This window comes from Solea solea, chromosome 8, assembly GCF_958295425.1.
Source record: "Solea solea chromosome 8, fSolSol10.1, whole genome shotgun sequence".
In the NCBI taxonomy this organism is placed as follows: domain Eukaryota; kingdom Metazoa; phylum Chordata; class Actinopteri; order Pleuronectiformes; family Soleidae; genus Solea; species Solea solea.
In genome coordinates, this window is record NC_081141.1 from 3,171,147 (window position 1) to 3,192,388 (window position 21,242).

The 21,242-nt window shown below is 41.2% G+C and overlaps 1 protein-coding gene across 1 annotated transcript; it reads left to right on the plus strand.

The window, feature by feature from the left end:
- Window positions 1-10,247: 10,247 nt before the first annotated feature.
- On the plus strand, window positions 10,248-20,796 carry piwil1 (piwi-like RNA-mediated gene silencing 1). Its single transcript, XM_058636161.1, has 21 exons — window positions 10,248-10,424; window positions 10,932-11,024; window positions 11,807-11,909; window positions 12,642-12,770; window positions 12,877-13,091; window positions 13,257-13,378; window positions 13,555-13,635; window positions 14,325-14,522; window positions 14,662-14,770; window positions 15,722-15,851; window positions 17,083-17,200; window positions 17,467-17,581; window positions 17,693-17,880; window positions 17,992-18,064; window positions 18,222-18,422; window positions 18,511-18,614; window positions 18,734-18,804; window positions 18,882-19,035; window positions 19,222-19,347; window positions 19,432-19,579; window positions 20,361-20,796. Exons 2-21 carry the CDS (start codon window positions 10,956-10,958, stop codon window positions 20,475-20,477), a joined length of 2,571 nt encoding a protein of 856 aa, XP_058492144.1. The 5' UTR covers window positions 10,248-10,424; window positions 10,932-10,955; the 3' UTR covers window positions 20,478-20,796.
- The last annotated feature ends 446 nt before the right edge of the window (window positions 20,797-21,242 follow it).

Sequence of the window (21,242 nt, forward strand, 5' to 3'; positions counted from 1 at the left end):
GCTCATACATGACGTACACAACATACACACAAAGGAATTCAGCCCCGTGCTGTGAGTCCTCCTCCTCCTCCTCCTCCTCCTCCTCCTAATATGCCAAAAACACACAGAATCTTGCCATTTGCTTCTCCTGTCACCGGCAGCTGTGCTCAATGTTCGGAGGAGTCTGCGAATGAGCTGTTGCATCATGACAAATGAAACTGCTTTGTTTGCTCCGCTGAGGAGAAGTGTCTGTTAGCGGGGTGGGGGTGACTGATGGAGAGAGAGGGAGGAAAATCACAGATAGCTGCGAGTTCTGGAGACCAAAGTGATATCAAGGAGTGCACTGAACGCGTATATGAATTCAGAGTATATGAGTAAAGCGTGGGTGGGCTTGATTGATGCGAACGTAGAGTATTGTGCGCTCAATCTGCAGCTCGCACACATACAAGCACGACAGTCGTCTGTGGAGGCAGCTGTTTCCAGGAGTTGATGGCAGCTTTTGGGCCTGAATGTGTTTATTTGCATGTGTAGAAGTGAGTGACTTTGACGTGGAGATCAGGCAGATTAGTGCTAACTGACACAGACCTGTGCAAACACAGACACTCCTCCCCTTTACACAGGCAGCGCATGCAGGGACACACTTCCACGCAGGACTAGTCAGGCTTAATACATCAGTAAGTCCAGATCGGTAAGTGGCAACCGCCGCCACTCTTCACACATTGTGTTCCTTTGTGTGCCGTCTCCTCCCCCCGAAAGCCTGACCTCCTCCTTCTTGTCTCTGGCACCAAGTTTTTTGGCTTGGTGCATGTGAGCGTGTTCGCTGACGAGAATGCCAATAACTGGAGGCAGAGTCTTCAAAGATGTTTGCTGGGAATTCATTTAAAAAAAAAAAAAAAAAGAAATAAAAGAAAGAAAGAAATTCCCCCCAGAGTCACAATCACGACTCAAGCCACTGTTGCACAAGAGCGTTAGCTGTGACCACTGAAACGCTCTGGGTGTTCAACTCTTAAATGTGAAACACGTATTACAGAGCTGCAGTGATGCCCTCACACGGTTACACAAACAACCCCGTGACGCTCACGCCTTTGAAATTCAAATGCAACCATTTTCTTGAGACAGTTACATCACAAAGACGTACTTTTTGGAGCTGTTGTGAAGGTTGGATGGTGGAGTGGAGAGAGCAACCACAACAGGAACCTGTCCACACGTGTATATATATATGTATTAGTGAGAGTATAGCAGCTATAGAGGGATAAGACAGACGAAGAGGGACGCTGATGGATCCGGCAGGGCTCGCGAACACACACCAGCCTGAGAGAAAACGCCCGCGCTTCAAAGACACTTTCAGCAAAAAACCGAACAAAGAGAGACGGCACAGAGGGGGGAAGAGCATGAGACGGAACTGTCACACAAACTTGAGGAAAACATCCCGGCACACATTTCACTGACTTTGTACGAAACCAAACGCAACGGACAGAGACGAGGCGTGTAGATACTGTAAATCTGCGCTAACCAACTGGTCTTATGCAGTCCAAACTGAGCGTAAATCACCATTTTGTTTCAGTTAGCATTTAGCATCATTCGCTTCCCAATAAGGCTTGGCTCCGCCCAACAATAAGTCATTCCTAACTAATTGGTGGTAAACAATACTATTTTACCATATTTTATATTTCTATACAACGCACACACTTCTTATGTGGAAGATTTAAGGAATTAAAAAAAATTCTTGCATTTGAAAACACAAGGAAAAACACTTACACTATTTGTATCTGTAATGGTGCTTTCTTTCTTTCTTTCTTTCTTTCTTCCCGGGGGCATCGAGCTAACATGAATGGGCACACAGAACACAGAACATGTGTGTGGGGGCCACAGCAATCCAAGGCAACCATCCATTTTTGCTCCCATCTCACTTCATGCAGTGACAGGACTGGAAGCAATTTGGTAAAAAAAAAAAAAAAAAGGAAGAAAAAAGTACCAAGGAACAGCAGAGGAGTTGATAAAGGACTTTATTGTTAGGTTTCCGAGACTGTATCTGATTCCAGTGCATGTGTTGCTTTGACTAATCAAGCCCGAGCATGGCAAAAGAATCTTGGTTTCCTGGACACTGGTGGCGGGCCAGATCGTCTGCTCCTGATATTAGTAATGGGAGTGATACCAGCAGCGAAGGGGTCAGGGCCTGCTTATCTGGCCTGAGTGGGAAACAGGACTTAAAAAGCACTTAAATGACCGACGTGTGATTGCAGTGTGACAGGCCCAGTTGAAATGTTGTTGCCTCCGCTGGCTGCGTTTGTTCATGTACGCTGCTGACTGGGCTGCCAATTATTTCTTACAGCGTCTGAGGTGCAATCTGTGACTTGTCAACACTTGAATGGAAACGCAACTGTACTTTTTCGAACCCGAAAACAAACGTCTACCTCATTCTGTGGTGTCAGTCAGGATTTATTCACGCAACTATGTGTGAAGGGGGTTCCGCTAAAGCATGTCGACTGTACATTAGTTACCGCACAGTGCGTTACACAGGGCATCCTCAGCAACAGTGACTGACTAAACTAAATGTAGGTCGTTTGATCGCTGCCTCAGGTCACGGACACAAAACAAAACTAAAGACAAGCATCTGTTCTTCAAAGGAATGAAAAAGAAGAATCAGAGCTGCAGACAACAAAATGCTTGTTTAAGCGTGAAAAACCCATGACTCCATTTAGATGGGGATGGAAATGCCGGGGTGGAATGTTAGTCAGCTCAGAGGAACCTCATGGTTTGAAATGTCTATACAATAACTGTACATATCAGTGAGTGCTTTCATAGTGATCGCTATCAAATGTCTTTATTGGAGCAACCCTGGCTGAATATGCATCCTCACACATTTAATCCCCAAAGGTCCAAATCTACAGTAAAAAAAAATCATTCAGTTGCTGCAAAAAAAAACAGCTTAAAAGTGGAAGCAGGAGCACATGTGTGCCGATTAAGTGTTGTTTAACCCTGTGGAATCAGTCTTCCTGGTTTTGAATGGTAGTGAGATGCTAGAAGCAGGTCAGGAGAGGTCAGCGGGGACAGCCAGAGCGTCTCAGCGTCGGCAGACACTTTTGAGGACCACTGCGAAGGGGCACCCAATCAGTTCATTGATATTCAAGGATTTGACCCACTGACAACAGGAATGTCACCGGGGTTAAGACAGCTGTGCCTCTCCGTATTGTGCGGGGCCAAAAAGCCAGGGGGAACCCCCGGCCCCCGCACACCCCATGTGCATGGTTGTCATGGTGAGCAAATCAGTCCGGCAGCACTATGTCACCCTCATGCAGGCACATTCTCTCTTTCTTCCTCTCTTTCTTCTCTTTCTCTGACTTTCTATCGCACAGTTCCGCTGAGGAGCCTGCCAGAGAGTTCTCTGTGCGCTGGCAACAACATGGCGTGTCTTGGACATCCTCATACATATACAGTGTTTCTGGACGTGTCAGGTCAGGGTCACCATCCGACCACTCAGCCAACATCAGCTGGAACTGCTCTCGACTCACCAATCTACCAAACCCTCGTCCAGTATCATTGGTGTTAACATTTAAATATGAAAAAAAAAAAAGGTCAGTTAAATGAGTTCAAACAACAAACTGACCGAGGTAGCGCTTGTGTGTATCCACCAGCAGGGCACTCACGGGCTGGTGGGGTCAGGAAGAATTTATCCTGTCCAACTGCAGGTTTTTTGTTTTTTTTTAAAAAGCAAAATTTTGTGGGTGTGTCTTTGTTTTTAGTCGTCTCACTTTACTAGCTCAGTGTTGCTGTTTGCTCTATCTGTACTGAGATAAGATAAGATAAGATAAGATAAAATAAGAACATCCTTTATTTGTCCCACAGTGGGGACATTTACATCATTACAGCAGCAAAGACAGTAAAGATAATAAATAATAAGCATAGTTTACCAAAAAAAAGGGCAATATATAAAGATATTAACCCTTAGATAACCCTAAACCCTAACCCTAAAATAAATCACCTACTGTGTGTGTGCAATGTGGCTAATGTCGCCAGGCGACACAAGACTGAAGGCACTGCTGCACGTGCTGATAGTATTGCTTGACGTTAAGGTTACCATATAATAATGTTCCCAAACGCCAACAGAAATAAAAATCAAGTTACAAAATGCAGGTTTAAGCACTGGAGTAGAACTATCAACGATCCCATGCTGTGTTTTATGAATCTAAAACTGATTTTTATTATTTTTTGTAGCAGTTAGAGCACCTGGTTGGGCATTGAACCTCCCAGAACTAGGCTGATAGTGAGTCATTAAAGCCGGGGTCACCAACTATACTTGTCAAAGAGCCACAATGTTAACGTTTATTTGAAGGGTGTTTCCCATGAATGAATGAATGAATGAATTCAGAAATAGGACTTCCTGTGGGTAACTGTGGGTTGATGCGCTGACACCGGATTATTATGGGTGACAGCCCTGTGGAATGCACGCTGAGAACTTTGAGTCGTCACGGACGTATTTGGAAGAAGCAGCGAGTCATTATTTCTTCTATCATAAATGAAATATTAGGAAACGTATCAGTCTCTCTCTCTCTCAGCACCCTTTAAGTTTTGTATATTTATTTATCTATTAGTTTTGTTCCAAAGCCCCAAAAAACTCAGATTATGACTGAATCCTCGGGGGAGGCGAATGAGCAAGATAGAGTGAATTTTTTTTTCATGCCAGCTGAGGTGATGTCATGTGCATTTTTTTATTCTGCTTCTACACCACTGTACAACATCAAATCATTTGGTTCACTCACAGAACATCATAAATCTTCTGTCTTCTAATGGAAAACACCTGGCTGACGCGGGGTTGTTTTGTCGTCGCACAAATATGTACCTGGACCAGAAGTCGAGGAGATAAGGCCGAGGGGGGAAATTTGCGGCTGTATTTAGCCGTACAGTAAAAGCTGGGGACATGTCTGTGCTTTACCCTCTCTGAAAGCTCACGGCTACTGTGGTTGGCGCGGTAATTACAGAGGCGAGGTATAAATCACGGAGCAAAAGGTGGAGGGAAGAGGGAGCGAGACAGAGAAAGTCAAGAGAGAGAGAGAGACTACAGCCTCGGGGCAAGAGGAGGCCCTGACACACACTAACACACACACTAACACACACATTCACTGGTGCTACATCCTCACTTTTGCGTTTTTGTACAAAGCAAATGCAATAAGCACTTAGAATTTCTACAAAACACCAGATTTCAATTCAATTCAAAAGACTTTATTGATCCCCGAGGGAAATTCAAGGTCCAGTAGCTTAAAACATCACACACAACATAAACAGTATGATAAAAAAAAAAATGAATCCACATGAATAATATGGACAGTAAAATATACTAAAAATCAAACAATTACTAGATAATAAGATTAATATAAGAACTGGAGCAGCGCAAATTGAGTTGGGCCACGGATTTATCATTCCTGATTTACACCGGATTCCCTTCCTGGAGCGAGCTTTTACATTCATTTTTCATACTTGTAACGCGGTAACAGTAACAAAGCACATTGACTGACAAAAATATTGATTCATGATCAAGTAAAAATGATCAAAATATGGAGGTTTCCATCTCAGAGCAGTGTAGAAAGCATGGTTATTTGAATTATTAATGTCATTCTTCACCCCAGGCTGAAACTGCAATACAAAAAAAAAAACCCTGTTAAGTGATAATGCAACTGAATCATAACTGCGATTAAACGTCATCAGAGTGATTTTTAACACTCGCTGCGCTTCCTCCTTCTTGTCCCAGTGCACGTGAGTCACCGTGCCATCGGAAGGGGTCAATAAAACTTGTCGGACGCTCTTTTATCGAAAGTCAACACAGAGCAAATGAATAAAAGCAGCTTCCATTCAAGAAGCGCTCGCACGCACGACAATACCTTCGTGAACTTTCATTCGTGTATTTATTTCAAAGGTAGTCGACGCATGAGCTACACATTGTATTCACACAGGCAGTATTACTGCTCATATCCCATAAAAGCAGCCTCAATCATTCAAATACAATGTTCAGAGGAGGTCTTTGATCTTTTTGTCTTGCTTTCATTGTGATATCCACGACAGAGGACTTAAGATCTTTGAAAAGATGAGGGGGGGGGAATATGAGTATCGCGTTGAAGAGGCTTATGGGTCATAGTTGAAGAAATAATGTGCCGGTTGTGTTCGGGTTAAGGCTTGATCTTTCTAAATAATGGTGCACACAATGCAACTTTTACCAAATCTATCGCCTCTGATCTTATACTGCGGCGTTAAAACCCGTCACTGCAAAATCACTTCATCCCCTCAGATGAGAAACAGAGGGAATCTGCAGGGATGAGATACAGTACTAATATCATCACATTATTTAAATCGTTACCAAAAAGCTTTTAACATGTTCCAAGCTCTCTTTTTTTTTTTGGATAAAATGTAAACAAAGGGAAAATATCAACCCCATTAATCTTTCATTAAGCTCACCGGATAAAGAAAGAACTGCTTAAAGTATCATTTGTTACCATCACTGCGAGTGCAACATCAAAGACTTCCTAAAGAAACAGAGCGCGAGAGAGTCAGTTAAATGAATTTGGCCGAGAACCAGCTTGTGGTTGGGTTTTAATTTCGACTAAGTCATAATAGCAGTGAGGAGGGAATGGAAACCTTCTCTGTGGTGGGTTTTTGCGGCGTCACATCCACAATGCACCGGTGCCGATAGTGGACTCATCCTCAGCCTTTGTGTCACTGTATTATCAGAGACTTCTCGCGGCCACAGGAGAGAGCAGAGTCTGTGTGAAATGCACACAAAAGTGTAGTTTGGGTGGGGCTATCCTGGCGCTGCAATGATTCAGCAGCTTTCCAATGGATGTTCACAGAGGGAACATGCCATAGGGATCTTCCCGTTTAGCAACCAGTGGGGAAAAACAGTATATTGAGGCTACGATGCAGCTGCAGTGTCGCAAAAGGGACATAAATCAATCCCGTCCTGCCTCCCTGACCTGCATCTCCTCGCTGAGGAACATCACAGTCAAAACAACACCGTGACACAATCATTTCAGTGCACACAGCGACGCCCGCGATGAGTTAGTCATGGCTCATACTGAATTAAACATGGGGAAGGAGGCTTCCTTTTTTATCTGCAGCCAAAAAACGTTCTCCAATCTGACCAGTGCAACAGATACTCGCCCACTTCAAAAATCCTGCCTTTGATAATGAAAGCGCAGCAGCTTCAAATGAACCAGTTTGTCCTCATTTTGTAATGGAGTTCAGTCACAAACACGAGTTGATGTTTGTGGCAGGAAAAAAAAAGACTCTTTCCCGTAGAGCAGATGCTTTGGATTCTCTCTCATATCTGTATTTAGTCTGTGTTTGCACAGGTAGATTTAATCCACCGACAGCAGGGTGACAGTTTTCCTTCAAGCCATCTCTGATAAGTGCTATAATAATTACAGTGGACGTGTACAGGCAAGCGCGTGCCGCCTCCCACTGTTCCTCTATAGTTCTGATGATATTCACGATGCTTTGTTCTGCTCGGAGATGTGTTCCGGTTGTGAGGGAACTAGTTGTGATATCTCTGGACAAACAGGGATGAAAGCCCGGGGTCATGTGACTAATGAGATACGGAGGCAGTGGGAATGGTGGTTTTAATTACTGCCCAGGACTGGTCTAAAGGGGGCGGTTGCTGAAGAGCATGCTGAGTGTCCTAGGTTGGGAGTTCAGACCAACGCCAGTCATGCTGTGCCTGACTCCCTTTGATGCTCACTCCCCTCTGCTTTATTCCCCACATTGTGCTTATTAGAGTCTTTGCCGCTGATGCTTCACTGCACCTTTGTTCAAACTGGTTCTCTGGACAAAGAGAGGAATAACCACTGACTTCAAAACACACACAAAAAAGTTCCAGTGATGCAGAAGGCGACTTAATCTTCTGTGGAAATTGAATCACATGAGGGGATGGACCGTGGGTCTGTGGAGGAGACTGCGTGGTATTTATTTATCGTTAAAGAATCAAAGTTGTAAAATAAAGAAGTGTTAACCGTTGCAGTTAACTGTGTAACTCCACGGCAGATTCAGCAGCGGGCAGCCTCCTCGTCTTCTCCCAGCAGGAGGGTGTTGCTACGTGTCTGCTCTCTGTTCTTCTGCAGCCCAGCTGTGGACCAACCCTTGTTGACTTTTCGGAGATCACATGGCATCTTCACTGAGGCTGGCTCAGAGGGGGCTCTGACTCTGCAGGACTCTGCTATGGTCAGCACTGGCCTCCCACCACTCGTCCTCCTCCTCCTCCTCCTTCTTCTTCTTCTTCTTCTGCTGCCGCTCGCCTTTGGACTGCTGTTTGAACACACCGAGCATATTCACTAACACAACAACTAAAAACACGAGCTAAAAACACTTCCGCTCATAAAACTGATAGAATTCAGTGGACAAAATCCAGCCCTTTATTATCTGTGTGTACACAAATAATCTTTAACAGGTCAAGGCCACCGGCAAGACTTGTTTTTTTCTTCTTCATAAATCAAAAGAGCAGGAAGTAGTATTTGCCAAACACTGTAAAAACAAAATGAAGCTTGAATGGAACATGTCCTTGACACTCTTCCTGCGGACAGCGTGGATAAGGGGTTGAAAAAATGGTTCAGGCATAGTGTGTGGATTATGTAGCTGTTTCAGTCTCTGTTTAGGGTTACTTTGACCCACAGGCTCCTGATGTGTGGCTTTTGCTTGATACTTTTGGAAACTTGGAGAAACAGTGTTTCAGATTTGATTGAAATGACATTAATACTAACATACTACATGTCTGGATTTACTGCTAATTCATGCCATAGACCTTTTTCTTCTATTTATCTAATTTTCAAAAACCCACTCAGTGATATCACTGCGCGGTAGATCGTAGTTATTCAGACTCTGATATTGCAATCAAGGGGACAAGCTTCACAGAGTTTGATCGCCTTTTTATCCCGTCTTGCTTTTCATATTTCAAACAGAAGGTGAGGTTAAGCGACAGGATCGTCGGTGGTGATGATGACAGCACTCTTTGGCTGTGATGATAACAATGGAGCACTGAAGTGTGTGTCTATTTTTGTCAAAGTTCGGCCAGTTGGATACAGTGACTGTGCTGCATGGTTCATTTTGTTGTATCTTGTGAAGTATGATTAGTGTCAGCGTGGAATCCATGTGTCTGGTGGCTGCAGGGCGAGCTTGAAGCCTGAAGTGCATTCATCAACGTCTCATCCTCTGACTGTTCAGCTTGCAGCTTCATCTTTTTCTTTCCTTTAACGAAATAGTGTGTTGTTTTTAAATGTCTTTTCCTCTTTTTGACACATCAACTGAATATATGTACAGTATGTATGCAGAGATTGTATTAATAACGCTTTAAACAAACAAACATGCCCTCTGTCACTAGGCTCTTAAGTGTGACTTTCTCCTGTATAATCCCATAATGAGGCCTGATGACACTGATAGCTGCCTTTCTCTTCATCTCTCCACTGCTTCCTTGCAGCAGGTAAACAGTGACTGAAGCAGGTCCTCCCAGACTGGTCCCTCAGGTCTGAATCTATAATTGCTCTTAGATCTTAGACATGAAAGACTCGCGTACATCTTCCTAAAAATGCCCTCTGAGGTGCTAAGTTCTGTTTCAAATGAATGTGGGGGAAAGAAGGAAAAAGTTTGAGAAGAAATAATAGCTCACAGTGAGGTACTGTACCATGATGACGGGATAATAACCATGTCAAAATATTCTCAATTCATTTCGGAATAATTAATTTTTCATCATGGCCTTACATAAACACTTCCGACACATGGTCTTTAATTAAGCACTCATGTCATTTGGTCACACCCTCAAGATTCCTTCAGTATTTATTCACTAAAATGTTTATTTGGCCTTTACTTTGTTTAACTGCTGTTTAAACCTGATAGATCTGCGGTGCATACTGTGTATTTATGCAAGAATATTAAATAACAAAAACATGCCCTTGAAAAACAAATGCAAAAGAAATGACTATACAGTCTTCAAATAGATTCTTCACAGTTTTACCCTCTCACTGGGAACCACCTCCATGTGTGGATTTGAGCTCTGAGTTTCAGTGGCAGCGAAAAGGAAAGTAAAGTGTGAGTACTGCTGCCATCTAGCGGCCGCAGCTGAGACTGTAGGGATTTTACACAAGCAGACACAGCACTACTAGGTCAAACGGATCACTACGCTTACAAAAGTAGTCCTCTGGCATTTCTGATTTCTGAACTGTACATAACGCGTTAATCGGAAGCGTTCAGCTGGAACTATTGCACTTGTTGTACACAATAAGTGAATAGTGAAACTGATAGAGTGTTTCATTTAAAAACGTTGGGTAGAAAGTGTAGAGGCGCATTCATCTTTTCGGTGAAGTGGCCTCGACACGACGTTCGCAGTTGTGGGTTCTTTCGCCACCTGCACACCTGGAGGAAGGTTGTTATCGGAAAGTGACAAGAGAAAGAAACAAAAAGCTTTTTCAAAGGTGAGTAGTTCTGTTAAAATTGACATTTAAAATGAACATATTCTTCATTAAGTTCATATAAAATTGAAACATAATTTATCAGCCAGCCAGCGAGGTCCTAGCTCTGCTAATTGATGCTAATTGGCGCAATATCAATCCGACAAGTCAATATTACAGTATTTTAGCCTAAGCCTACTTCAGTGGGCGTCGTGTTTTAACTTAATGTGCCACACAAACGAATAATTAACTCAGTGTTGTCAGTCAAAGACGAAAATGTTAATTTGGTCGTAGCATTTGTTAGCATGCTAGCCTTTACTGGTTGTGCTGTGTCACGTAATTAGCAGGCGCCATTTTGTCTGCAAAAGGAAAACCATCAATTCTGTTGCAACTCAGGAGTATTTATACGTCTTGTGATTATAATCAACTTATTCAATTGTAATTGTTTAGTAGAAATGATGACCTGGCTTTTTTATTATTATAAGTCTATTTTATTTGCTCGTAACTGTACGTTACTGTTGGTTTTTGTAGGTATTATTTGACAACTATCCCAAGATGACTGGTCGCGCCAGAGCACGATCCAGGGGCAGGGCACGTGGTCAAGAGATTCCAGTACCTGGAGCGGTAAGACCAGTTTAAATTTAAATCAGTGCTGATAGATTTACTAATACAGAAAGTGTATTTAGAGTCAGAATTTTAACTGTTTAAGTAAGTATTTTATGCCATAAAATGTTTCCTCTACCTTCCATTGGTGTCATTGTGTTTTTAATTAGTGAAGTGGTTTCTTCACAACACAACCCTCATCTCACATGGCAATCCATTCCAGTAAAATAAATTGATGGGACAATTTGATAGACACTAATGTATAGCCTATATGTAGAGGATAGAGATGGGGAGATTTGTGTCTACTGATGCTGATATTAGTCTTATAATCATTTTAGACCATTTATGAACTATGAAGCTGTTTACAGCACAATTGTGCCAAAGACATAATATTAACAATATATATTCTTTTTACAGTCTGTGCATAGTGGTATGCGATAGATAGGATTTTTGGATTGTATTCGGATTTGCCATTTTTATCCGTCCGATATCCGATCAAGAGATTTTGACCAGTATCAAACGATACCGATTCCCATCCCTAGTAGAGGACTGCTAAATAAAGACTCAAATCAAGTGAATAACAGTTGTGTGTTGTAGAGGTAGCCTTTATCAGAATATTATTTTTTATTGCTGTTATTCATGTCAAAAAGAAGCTTATAATTGAAATACGTGACATAATTTACTCAATTATACAAACTCTAAAAGGCAAAGATCCTGTGAATGAGACAGAACTGATTTATTGCCCTTTCAGCACAACAGGTTGCTTCTGTATTTGCAGAATTTTTTTGTTATTGTCCCTGTAGAGCCGGGCTCGAGAGGCTGAACCAGCACCTGCACCTTCTGCTGAAGGAGAGCTAGTTGGTCGAGGGAGGCAGAAAGGTACTCCGGGGCCATTCGCTGGAGAAGGTACAGTCAAACTAGTGTGAAAAGCCTTTGAGGAAATGCAAATAAACACTAAGGGCAAATTACTATGAAAGGCAGTGAACCATAGAACTAAGAAGATATATTTGTTTACTTGTTGGAATATTGGTATTCATTTTTTGTATACTGCAAGGAAAAACTGTTCAAACGGTGACCCTTTTCCCTGCTGCACCACACATGCTGAAGGGCTTAGCTGAAGAGTAAAATACATATTAGAGCCATATTAGTACCGATAATGTATGCGGTTACTCACTCACACACACACTCAATTGCACTGCTTGCTCGCTGGAGCACCAATTCATGCTCATGCATTAAAAATACCATTATATACTTTGGAACTGTTGCAATTTTGGAAAATACCGCATACCATAATAAATTATGGGTCATACAGTCCAGCACTAAGATATAGTAAAGTGGGAGAATCCTCCACCAAGGAAGTTTGGTTTCTCACTGTGTCAATACACTGCCAAATCTTGTTTAGGTAAAAAAAATCGTAATCTGGATTCTTGGCCAGATTACCACCAAAATGTAAGCTTTTCATCCAGATGTTATCAAAATACATCTTTTAATTGCTGAGGTAATGTACACACTGGAATAATGTTTTTACTAAACCTGCGCTATGTTATGTTACACAATACATACAGTGTAATACATTTATTGTTTTTGCACCATGATGTCTGAATAAGGGCTTTTACCGTCTCTATTTCTGTTCATTAGCTGTTGTGCAGATATCAGCTGGGTTTCAGCAGGTGAAACTTGGAGAAAGAGGTGGACGCCGTCGTGACTTTCAAGATGTAGGGGTGAACACCAGGCAGGCTATGGAGCATGTGAAGGACTCAAAGTCTGGTCTGTCATCACTTGCTAATAATATTCAGAAGTACTTTCAGAAAATAGACATTTTGTAACCTGGGAGTTAGTCAGTCGCTCATTAGACTCGTGTGTACCTCCTCAGGAACAAGTGGAAGACCCATTCAGCTGTCAGCCAACTTCTTTCGGATTATGTCCCGCCCCCAGTGGGTTCTGTATCAGTACCATGTGGACTTCAATCCACCAATGGAGTCTCGTCGTTTGAGATCTGCACTCCTCTACCAGCATGAGGAAACACTTGGCGCAGCACGGAGCTTTGATGGAGCTCTGCTCTTTCTGCCTCACAGATTGCACAGCAAGGTATACTAAAACTTAAAGCAAAGGTTTACCACACATTGCTTACCTTTGTTTCTTTGTAAAGTGACTGTACTCTGGAAAACAGCACGATATGTTATGCATTATTATGTTAATGGTAATGTTAACGATAAAGTGATGAAAGTTTTGTGCCTTGTGCTCAAATATCAGGAGACTGTGCTTCACAGTGAAACAAGGAACGAGGAAAAGGTTAAGATAACGGTCACGCTGACAAATGAACTTCCACCGACATCACCAGTATGTCTTCAGTTATACAACATCATCTTCAGAAGGCAGGTTTCCCCTTTCAGAATAAATACTTTACACAGTAAAGTGTGTAGTATAAAATATAACTTGTGGTGGTTGCATGTTGATACAGAATTGTATTACATAAGGTATGCGTACATTTTGTCTGTGTCTTTGTCAAAACATCAAACCTTGCATTAAGGTTGTGAATTCATTTCTGCAGGATTTTGAGGATACTCAACATGCAGCAGATTGGACGCAACTACTACAACCCCAAAGATTCACTCAACATCCCACAGCACAGGTTATTTTGTCCAGAACCATCTGGAACAACTGTTCCCAATTTAAACTTAAAGTACTTTTAAAGTAAAAAAAAAATATATCACGTGTGATAATTTAAAAAAAAAAAAATTTAGGTTTTAAATCATGTAAAATTCAGCTTCATTCTCTGCTCTGAGATTGTGGGTGTGGCCACTGCAGCTTTTGCAAAGACACACTTTTCTGGTCTGCCTGCTCAAGGTTTACCAGACGAGCCTTCATTGTTTTTTAGACGCACCTTAAACATTTTGAAAAGACAAATTTTTTTTACACATTCTCATTCTCACAACTTAATTGGACACAATTAAATATTTCCTTACATATCTGTTATACAGGTACTGTATACATTGTCATGGTGATTAATTGTCTTTTATAATTCATCATATATTTTAAGATTATTTAAATCACTTCTTACAACCCACCTGCAGTACCTTCATGGCTCACTGGGGGCAGCAGAATGAATAATTGAACAAGGATTTAATTTTTTTAAATTATACACAGCAGAAAAGTGAATCAGCACTTAAGCTTGAGCTTTAATATACTCTGAGGAAACTCATTCAGACTTTGTCTTGAAAGATTATTTGTGCTTTTTAAAATGTTTGTTAAACTGCGTTTCCTCTTGATAGAATTTTAAGTGCTTATGGGCAGTATTACAGGTTTTGTTTTTTCTTTCAGGCTGACCATCTGGCCCGGTTACTCCACCACCATTCTGGCATATGAGTCATCGATCATGATGTGCACTGACGTGAGTCACAAAGTGCTTCGCAGTGAGACGGTCCTTGACTTCATGATCAACTTGAGGCAGCAGTGTGGAAGTCAACGCTTCCCAGAGGCCTGCACCAAGGAGCTTGTTGGACTCATAGTCCTCACAAAGTAGGATCCACATTTCACACATATATTTGTATCAGTATGGAATTATTCATCTTTTAAAATACAGAGTTAATCATCCCATCCCAACTGTTTGAATGCACCTCATTGTAACCCTCGTCACACAACTGGTTTTTTTCCCCAGATACAACAACAAAACCTACAGGATTGATGATATTGCATGGGATCACACTCCCAACAACACATTCAAGAGGGGAGACACAGACATCTCCTTCATGAAATACTACAAGACTGTAGGTGTCATTTACTCTAGACAAGCATAACTGAAAAAATAATAAATCCTCAACATGAGCATTGTTGACATGCACAATGTACTTGTAAAGTTAAAAGGATTTTAATTGAGATTTAGGAAACAGAAATTATGTCTGTAAACACTCATTCACAATTTTAAGTGTCAAAATTACCCTCCTGTCAAGCAGACATGGCACCTACACAGAGGGAATCGTGTATTCAGTGACAAAAACAAAAAAGGCTGTCAGAATGTACAATCTAGAGTGTTATATCTTTTTCTTTTCCAGTACAACCTATAGGGAATCTGATGGAAACCTGTATCAACACACCAGCAAAAGTACTCAAAAATATATTGGAAATGCGTCACAGTCTAAAGTGGAAATAACCGGGATTTCTAAATTTCTAAGTTATTGCCACTGTGTCACCTGTGGTCACAAACCTGCTAAGAACACCGTCACCTTAGCCCTGAGTGATAATTATACAGCAGTTATTGTTTTGCATCTTTTACTTGTGTCATTAAATCCAGCGTTATAATACAATTCATGAAATAAATGATGGTAAATGCTTAGGTTAAAAAGCATGGATCATTACAAACAATGATGGCTATGCTAATGCCTGTACATATCAGAGGATTGTGGTGGTGGAAATGGATTTGTCTCAACCATAAAATAAAAATAAAATGAAGCAGACAAAGAAGAAATTAGCATGTTCACCCAAGTCTTCTCTTCTCTGATGCTGATTGAAGCTAATTATAAACCTATACATCGTAGTGACACGAGAGTGAATTAAATACATTCTTACTAGTGTAAAAAATGGTTTAAATGTGATTAAACAGGTTTTTCCACTAGTGAGAATTGGGAGTTGGTGTTGAATATACCCAAGTGTTGATTAACTGTAGTTTGAGTACTCCTGTTCCAGGTGGCACTTTCAAATATTCATACTTTGCTTCACAGCAATACAACCTGGACATCACTGATGGGAACCAGGTGCTGCTGGTCAGCCATGTGAAGAGGCTGGCGGGTCCTCCAGGAGCTGCTCCACCTGGTCCTGCCATGCTAATCCCAGAGCTGTGCTACCTTACAGGTTAATGTTTTCAGGTTTCCACACTAACATTTTGCATTGGTTGCACTGGTGGGCCTAACCTTTTCATTGAAGTGCACCCAAATTCTTTCAATGCACCGCCTTCAGCACCACAATTTCAAGGCCTGCCTTTTTTTTTCCTCATTTCCCTTATAAATTCATACTTATGTTACAGATTGTAAACAAGAATAGGGTGTTGGTAAATGTTTATCTTCAATTTAAGTACAAATATGTGTTTACACACACATTAAATGATAATGTTGCTTCACTGGTTAGATAATCAACAGATCATGTTAATACTGTGCCTGGGTTTCCCAGTAGAGAAGGGTAGATGGCACCACTGCTGTAGACCTTACAGTATTTCTCCTCTTAAAAGGGTGGTTCAGTGAGCTGCATACAAACACAATGAACAATAATTTGCAAAGCAGACTTAATTTAATAATTACTATTGAATTAACTATTGAAAATATGCATCTGTACTATTCTGTGGTATAGTTTGGTCTCCTGTAGAGAATATGTCAGTCACCTAACTAGAGCTGCAACTGACGATTATTTTCATAATCAATTAATCTGTCGATTATTTTCTCGATTAATCTTTTGGTCCATAAAATATCAGAAAACCTTTAAAAATGTTGATCAGTGTTCGTCAAACCTGGAAATGATGTTCTCAAATGTCTTGATTTGTCCACAAACCAAAATGATAAACTTCTAATGATTTCCTTGTTATCCAGAGCAAAGAAATTTAAGAAAATATTCACATTTAAGAAGCTTAAACAATTGGAAATCTTGGTTTAATCATGAAAAAAGCATTGAACCGATAAATCGATTATCAAAATAGTTGTTGATTAATAATCGATTCATTGTTTCAGCTCTACACCTAACCCTGCGTGGCACACACCTGCACTATATGTGTGCATGCATGTCTGTGTGAGAGAGGCAGAGCTGTGAACGGAATGATTCAATAGAAAGATTAACTTTGTGATGGTCAGTGTTGATTCGGTTGCCACGCATTGATCAGTGTATAGGAAATGTTAGGTGAACCATTGTGACCAAAGAAAATATCTTGTCACACTCACTCTGGAGTACGTGACTGAATTAAATTATCACATGGCAATTATCATTGTAAAAAACAGTGGTATTAAATGTATAAGCTCATTTTACATTTTTGGAGGTACATTATAGTTGGATCAAATCCATGGTAAACTATAGTGACCATCTGTGATGTGTTTGACAGGGCTGACTGATAAGATGCGAGCTGACTTCGTGATCATGAAGGACTTGGCCTCCCACACCAGACTGGGCCCAGTGGACCGAGAGGGACGCCTCAACAGATTTGTCCATAATATACAGAAGTAGGTGATGATCATTGTGTCTGAATTTACTGGGATGTATTTGTTGAATATCTCACATGTTCACAGTGATACGATGTCAAGTTTCATTCACTGTTTATCCTTAATGTCACATGTTAATATAAACTCAGTCATGTCGACTTTTTCCTGCCAGGGAATTCATTTCAGCAGCTTTCAGTATTGAAATGGTGGGAAGAAAGATTCTGTCAAGGTCTTGAGGCATCGAAATCCAGAGCTTTGATTTTAAACCCTTACAATTATTTTTGTAGGGATGCTGATGCACAGTTGGAGCTGGATAAGTGGGGACTCAGCTTTGATAAGCAACTCCTAAATATGAATGGCAGAGTTCTCCCAGCGGAGAGGATTTTCCAGGGATCAAGATCGGTATACTATGCTTGTAGTTTTTAGTATTAAAAAGTTATAAATTTGTCTTTTTAATGTATTAATCAGAAGAGTTATGTTATCCTAATTGAGAGTGTTCATTTTGTCACCTAGTATGAGTACGACCCCATGTCAGCTGACTGGTCCAGACCGATGCGTGGGTTGCCTATCATCTCATCCCCTCCACTAAATGACTGGCTCATGTTCTACACCCGTCGGAATGGCAATGAAGGCCAGTCTCTCTTGCAGACCCTCGGCAAAGTGTCAGGTCCACTTGGTATCCGCATGCAGAGACCTGTCATGTGAGTGCTAGCTGGAGAATTTGCTTTATTTGTCAAGGCAGAGAGAAGTTAATGTTACAAAATAAGATTATCTTTTATTTTTTTCATAACTTGAGCTGGTCTTTTGTTCAGGATTGAGTACCAGGATCATCAGGAGTCTCTCTTCCGAGCTCTGCAGCAGAATGTTGGACCTCAAACACAGATGGTTAGTGACGGGATAATAAGTAACACGGGAGAGCAGAATTGTTGGTCACATTTCTCTTTCTATTTGGTACTGTGACACTCTTATCACACAGAACAAAGTGTGCATGTAAGCATAGACGTGTCATGTATGAGACCTTCAACTGTTAATCGTGTGTCAGGTGGTGGTGATCCTACCCAGCAACAGGAAGGACAAGTATGATGGTGTCAAGAAGTTCCTCTGCGTGGACTGTCCCACTCCCAGCCAGTGTGTGCTGGCCCGTACCCTCAGCAAACCTCAGGCACTCATGACTGTGGCTACCAAAATTGCCCTTCAAATGGCTTGTAAGATTGGAGGAGAACTGTGGAGCGTGGAAATCCCTGTAAGTGTTTTTTCTCTGTAAAGTAGAAAAGAAATTCTGCTTTTTAGGAAAATGAGAATTAATTCATTTAATTCACCTTTTTGTGCAGCTCAAACAGCTGATGATTGTGGGCATTGACTGCTACCATGACATTGCTGCAGGGAAAAGGTCCATTGGGGCTCTGGTGGCCAGCCTCAACCAGAGCATGACCAGGTTGGTTTCTGCAGCAGAGCCAACTGAGTGCTGACAATTAACCCCAAACCTAATTTACAATTTGAGTTGGCTGTGTGGTTATTTTTGTTGGGTGACTTGGTCTTTAATTTGTTGTTAAGGTGGTTCTCAAAGTGTGTGCTGCAGCACAAAGGTCAGGAGATCATGGATGGACTGAAGATGGCCTTAAGTGGTAAATTGAATTTTTTTTTCAAATAAACATTAGTTCTCTATCAACAGAGAAGAAATAGCATCACATCTGTTTTCTAGCTGCACTGAAAGACTATCTGAAGTTCAACAACTGCCTGCCGTCACGCATCATTGTGTACCGAGATGGAGTCGGTGATGGCCAGCTGTCCAGTGTGGTCAACTATGAGGTTTCACAGATCATGGACTCCATCAAGTCCATGGGACATGACTACATGTGAGTTTACCATCTTCAATTTTCCTCTGCAGCAATTCTCCCTTTAAGTCTACAGTGTGAATAATGTGACACCTAGAACAGCAGCCACAGAACGACCAAGCAACTGATTTTGATTGCGGTTAAGTGGGAAAGTTCTCACGCTAAAGTCATTTGACCGATTGTTTTCTCTCCTCCTGCTCATTGTAGGCCCAAGCTGAGTGTGGTGGTGGTGAAGAAACGCATCAGCAGCCGATTCTTCGCCTTCATCAACGGCAGAGTGTCCAACCCTCCCCCAGGCACCATCATTGACACAGAGGTCACCCGTCCTGAGTGGTATGTTTCTCTGCTGATATCTGCTATATCGTTTCACTCTGTGTGTGTGTGTGTTCAGTGGTTAACTGTCACCACATTTGTCAGGTATGACTTCTACATCGTGAGTCAGTCTGTCCGCATTGGAACTGTGTCCCCAACCCACTACAATGTGGTGTATGACACCAGTGGACTGAAGCCTGATCACATGCAGCGGCTTACTTACAAGCTGTGCCACATGTACTACAACTGGCAGGTAGGCATGTATATATTTGTATATACACACGTGTGTGTTTGTGTATGGGGGGGCAACGGTTCAACAAGCCCACGGTTTGGATTGCGGTTTTGCATCCTGGGTTTCACTTTGTATGTTTTTTTTGCACACAAGGAGAAGAAAAAACATTTCTACTGTCTCGTATTTTGTTTTGTACTAAAATAACGTGTTCCGTTCAGACATGATGATGACTTGTGAATACTCAACCAGTTTTCACAACATTGAGAGCAAAATAGTAGTGGCATTACATGTCATCACATGGTTTCATACCAAACAAAATACCCTGGCTAATTTAACAGCTTTTATTATTTATTGTCTGAATTTCTGGTGCCTCTGAAAGACAAAAGGAAGTTGAACTTGTTTCTTTCCAACTGAGTCCAACTTCGCCCTCGTTCCTTCCACTGGAATGCCTGGGTGATGCTGGCGTAGATAAGCATTCACTTACGCTGTGTTATGGTGAGAAGACTTGACCCACGTTAAACGATGCTTTCACGTGGACTGTTTCAAAAATATTGTATTTTATTTTTTGAATATGGAAATACACTTGTTCTTTGCGCTGTGGTTGAAGCTGCCTGCTGATTGGCTACTGAGTTTTGGAGCAATGGCTCAATGGACCAGAATTAGTCACAGGCTTGGAATCACTGTTTACGTCTCCAAATCGAACTGTGCCTTGCGTATTGAACGGTTTGGTTTTGCACCCCTAGTATATACATACTGTATATGTGTGTGTATATATATAATATGCTGTACTTCTGGGCTTTAGGGAATCATCCGAGTGCCTGCTCCCTGCCAGTACGCCCACAAGTTGGCTTTCCTTGTGGGTCAGAGCATCCACAGAGAACCCAACATGCATCTGGATGACCTCCTCTTCTACCTCTAATGACACAAAGATGACCGCTATAAAGTTCTTGAGTTATTGGTTGCGAAGTTCAGTTTTGTATTTATCTTTTCAGTGTGAGTTAAAACAGCTGTGTGTGTGTGAAGGTAAGCAGCTAAAGGTTTACATTACAGGTTTGAGTCTAGTGTAAAGACAGTGAAACCATGTGAAATGGAACAAGAGGAACCTAGAATCCTTTCAACGGTTTTCATTTGTACGAGTGAAGTAAAGAGTGTTTAACTTTCTTTTTTTTTGACTTTGTTCATGAGACGAAAAGGTCCTGTTTGTTTGAAACAGTTAAAATAAAAACTGTTGTCATCTCTTCCTGATAAAGTAAGCCCAGACACGCATTACAAAATATCAAATTTATTTAGACTTTTTTTATATATATATATATATATGTATCGTATATATAAAAGATTGCACATGCACACCCACACGATAATTTGTAACCATCAATATAGGCTGATAATTCTTATCATAAAGCTAGCACACAACTGCAGACTTTGAAACGATATGGTCTTAAAGACACCATGAGGAAAGCTTGCACTGTTTGATTATAAAGTTAAATGTACAAAAAAGGCAGTTTGAAAATCAAGTAGAAACATTTAAAAACAATTTACAAATGGACAAAAGTACAAAAAGAGCAACAGTCACTCAAAAATGAATCAAAGCAATGTCTTGAGAACATGGTCCATACATAGGAAAGGATGTACATCAGGTTACCGTAGGTCAACATGGCTGTTTGGCCGGAAATTGTACAGAAAG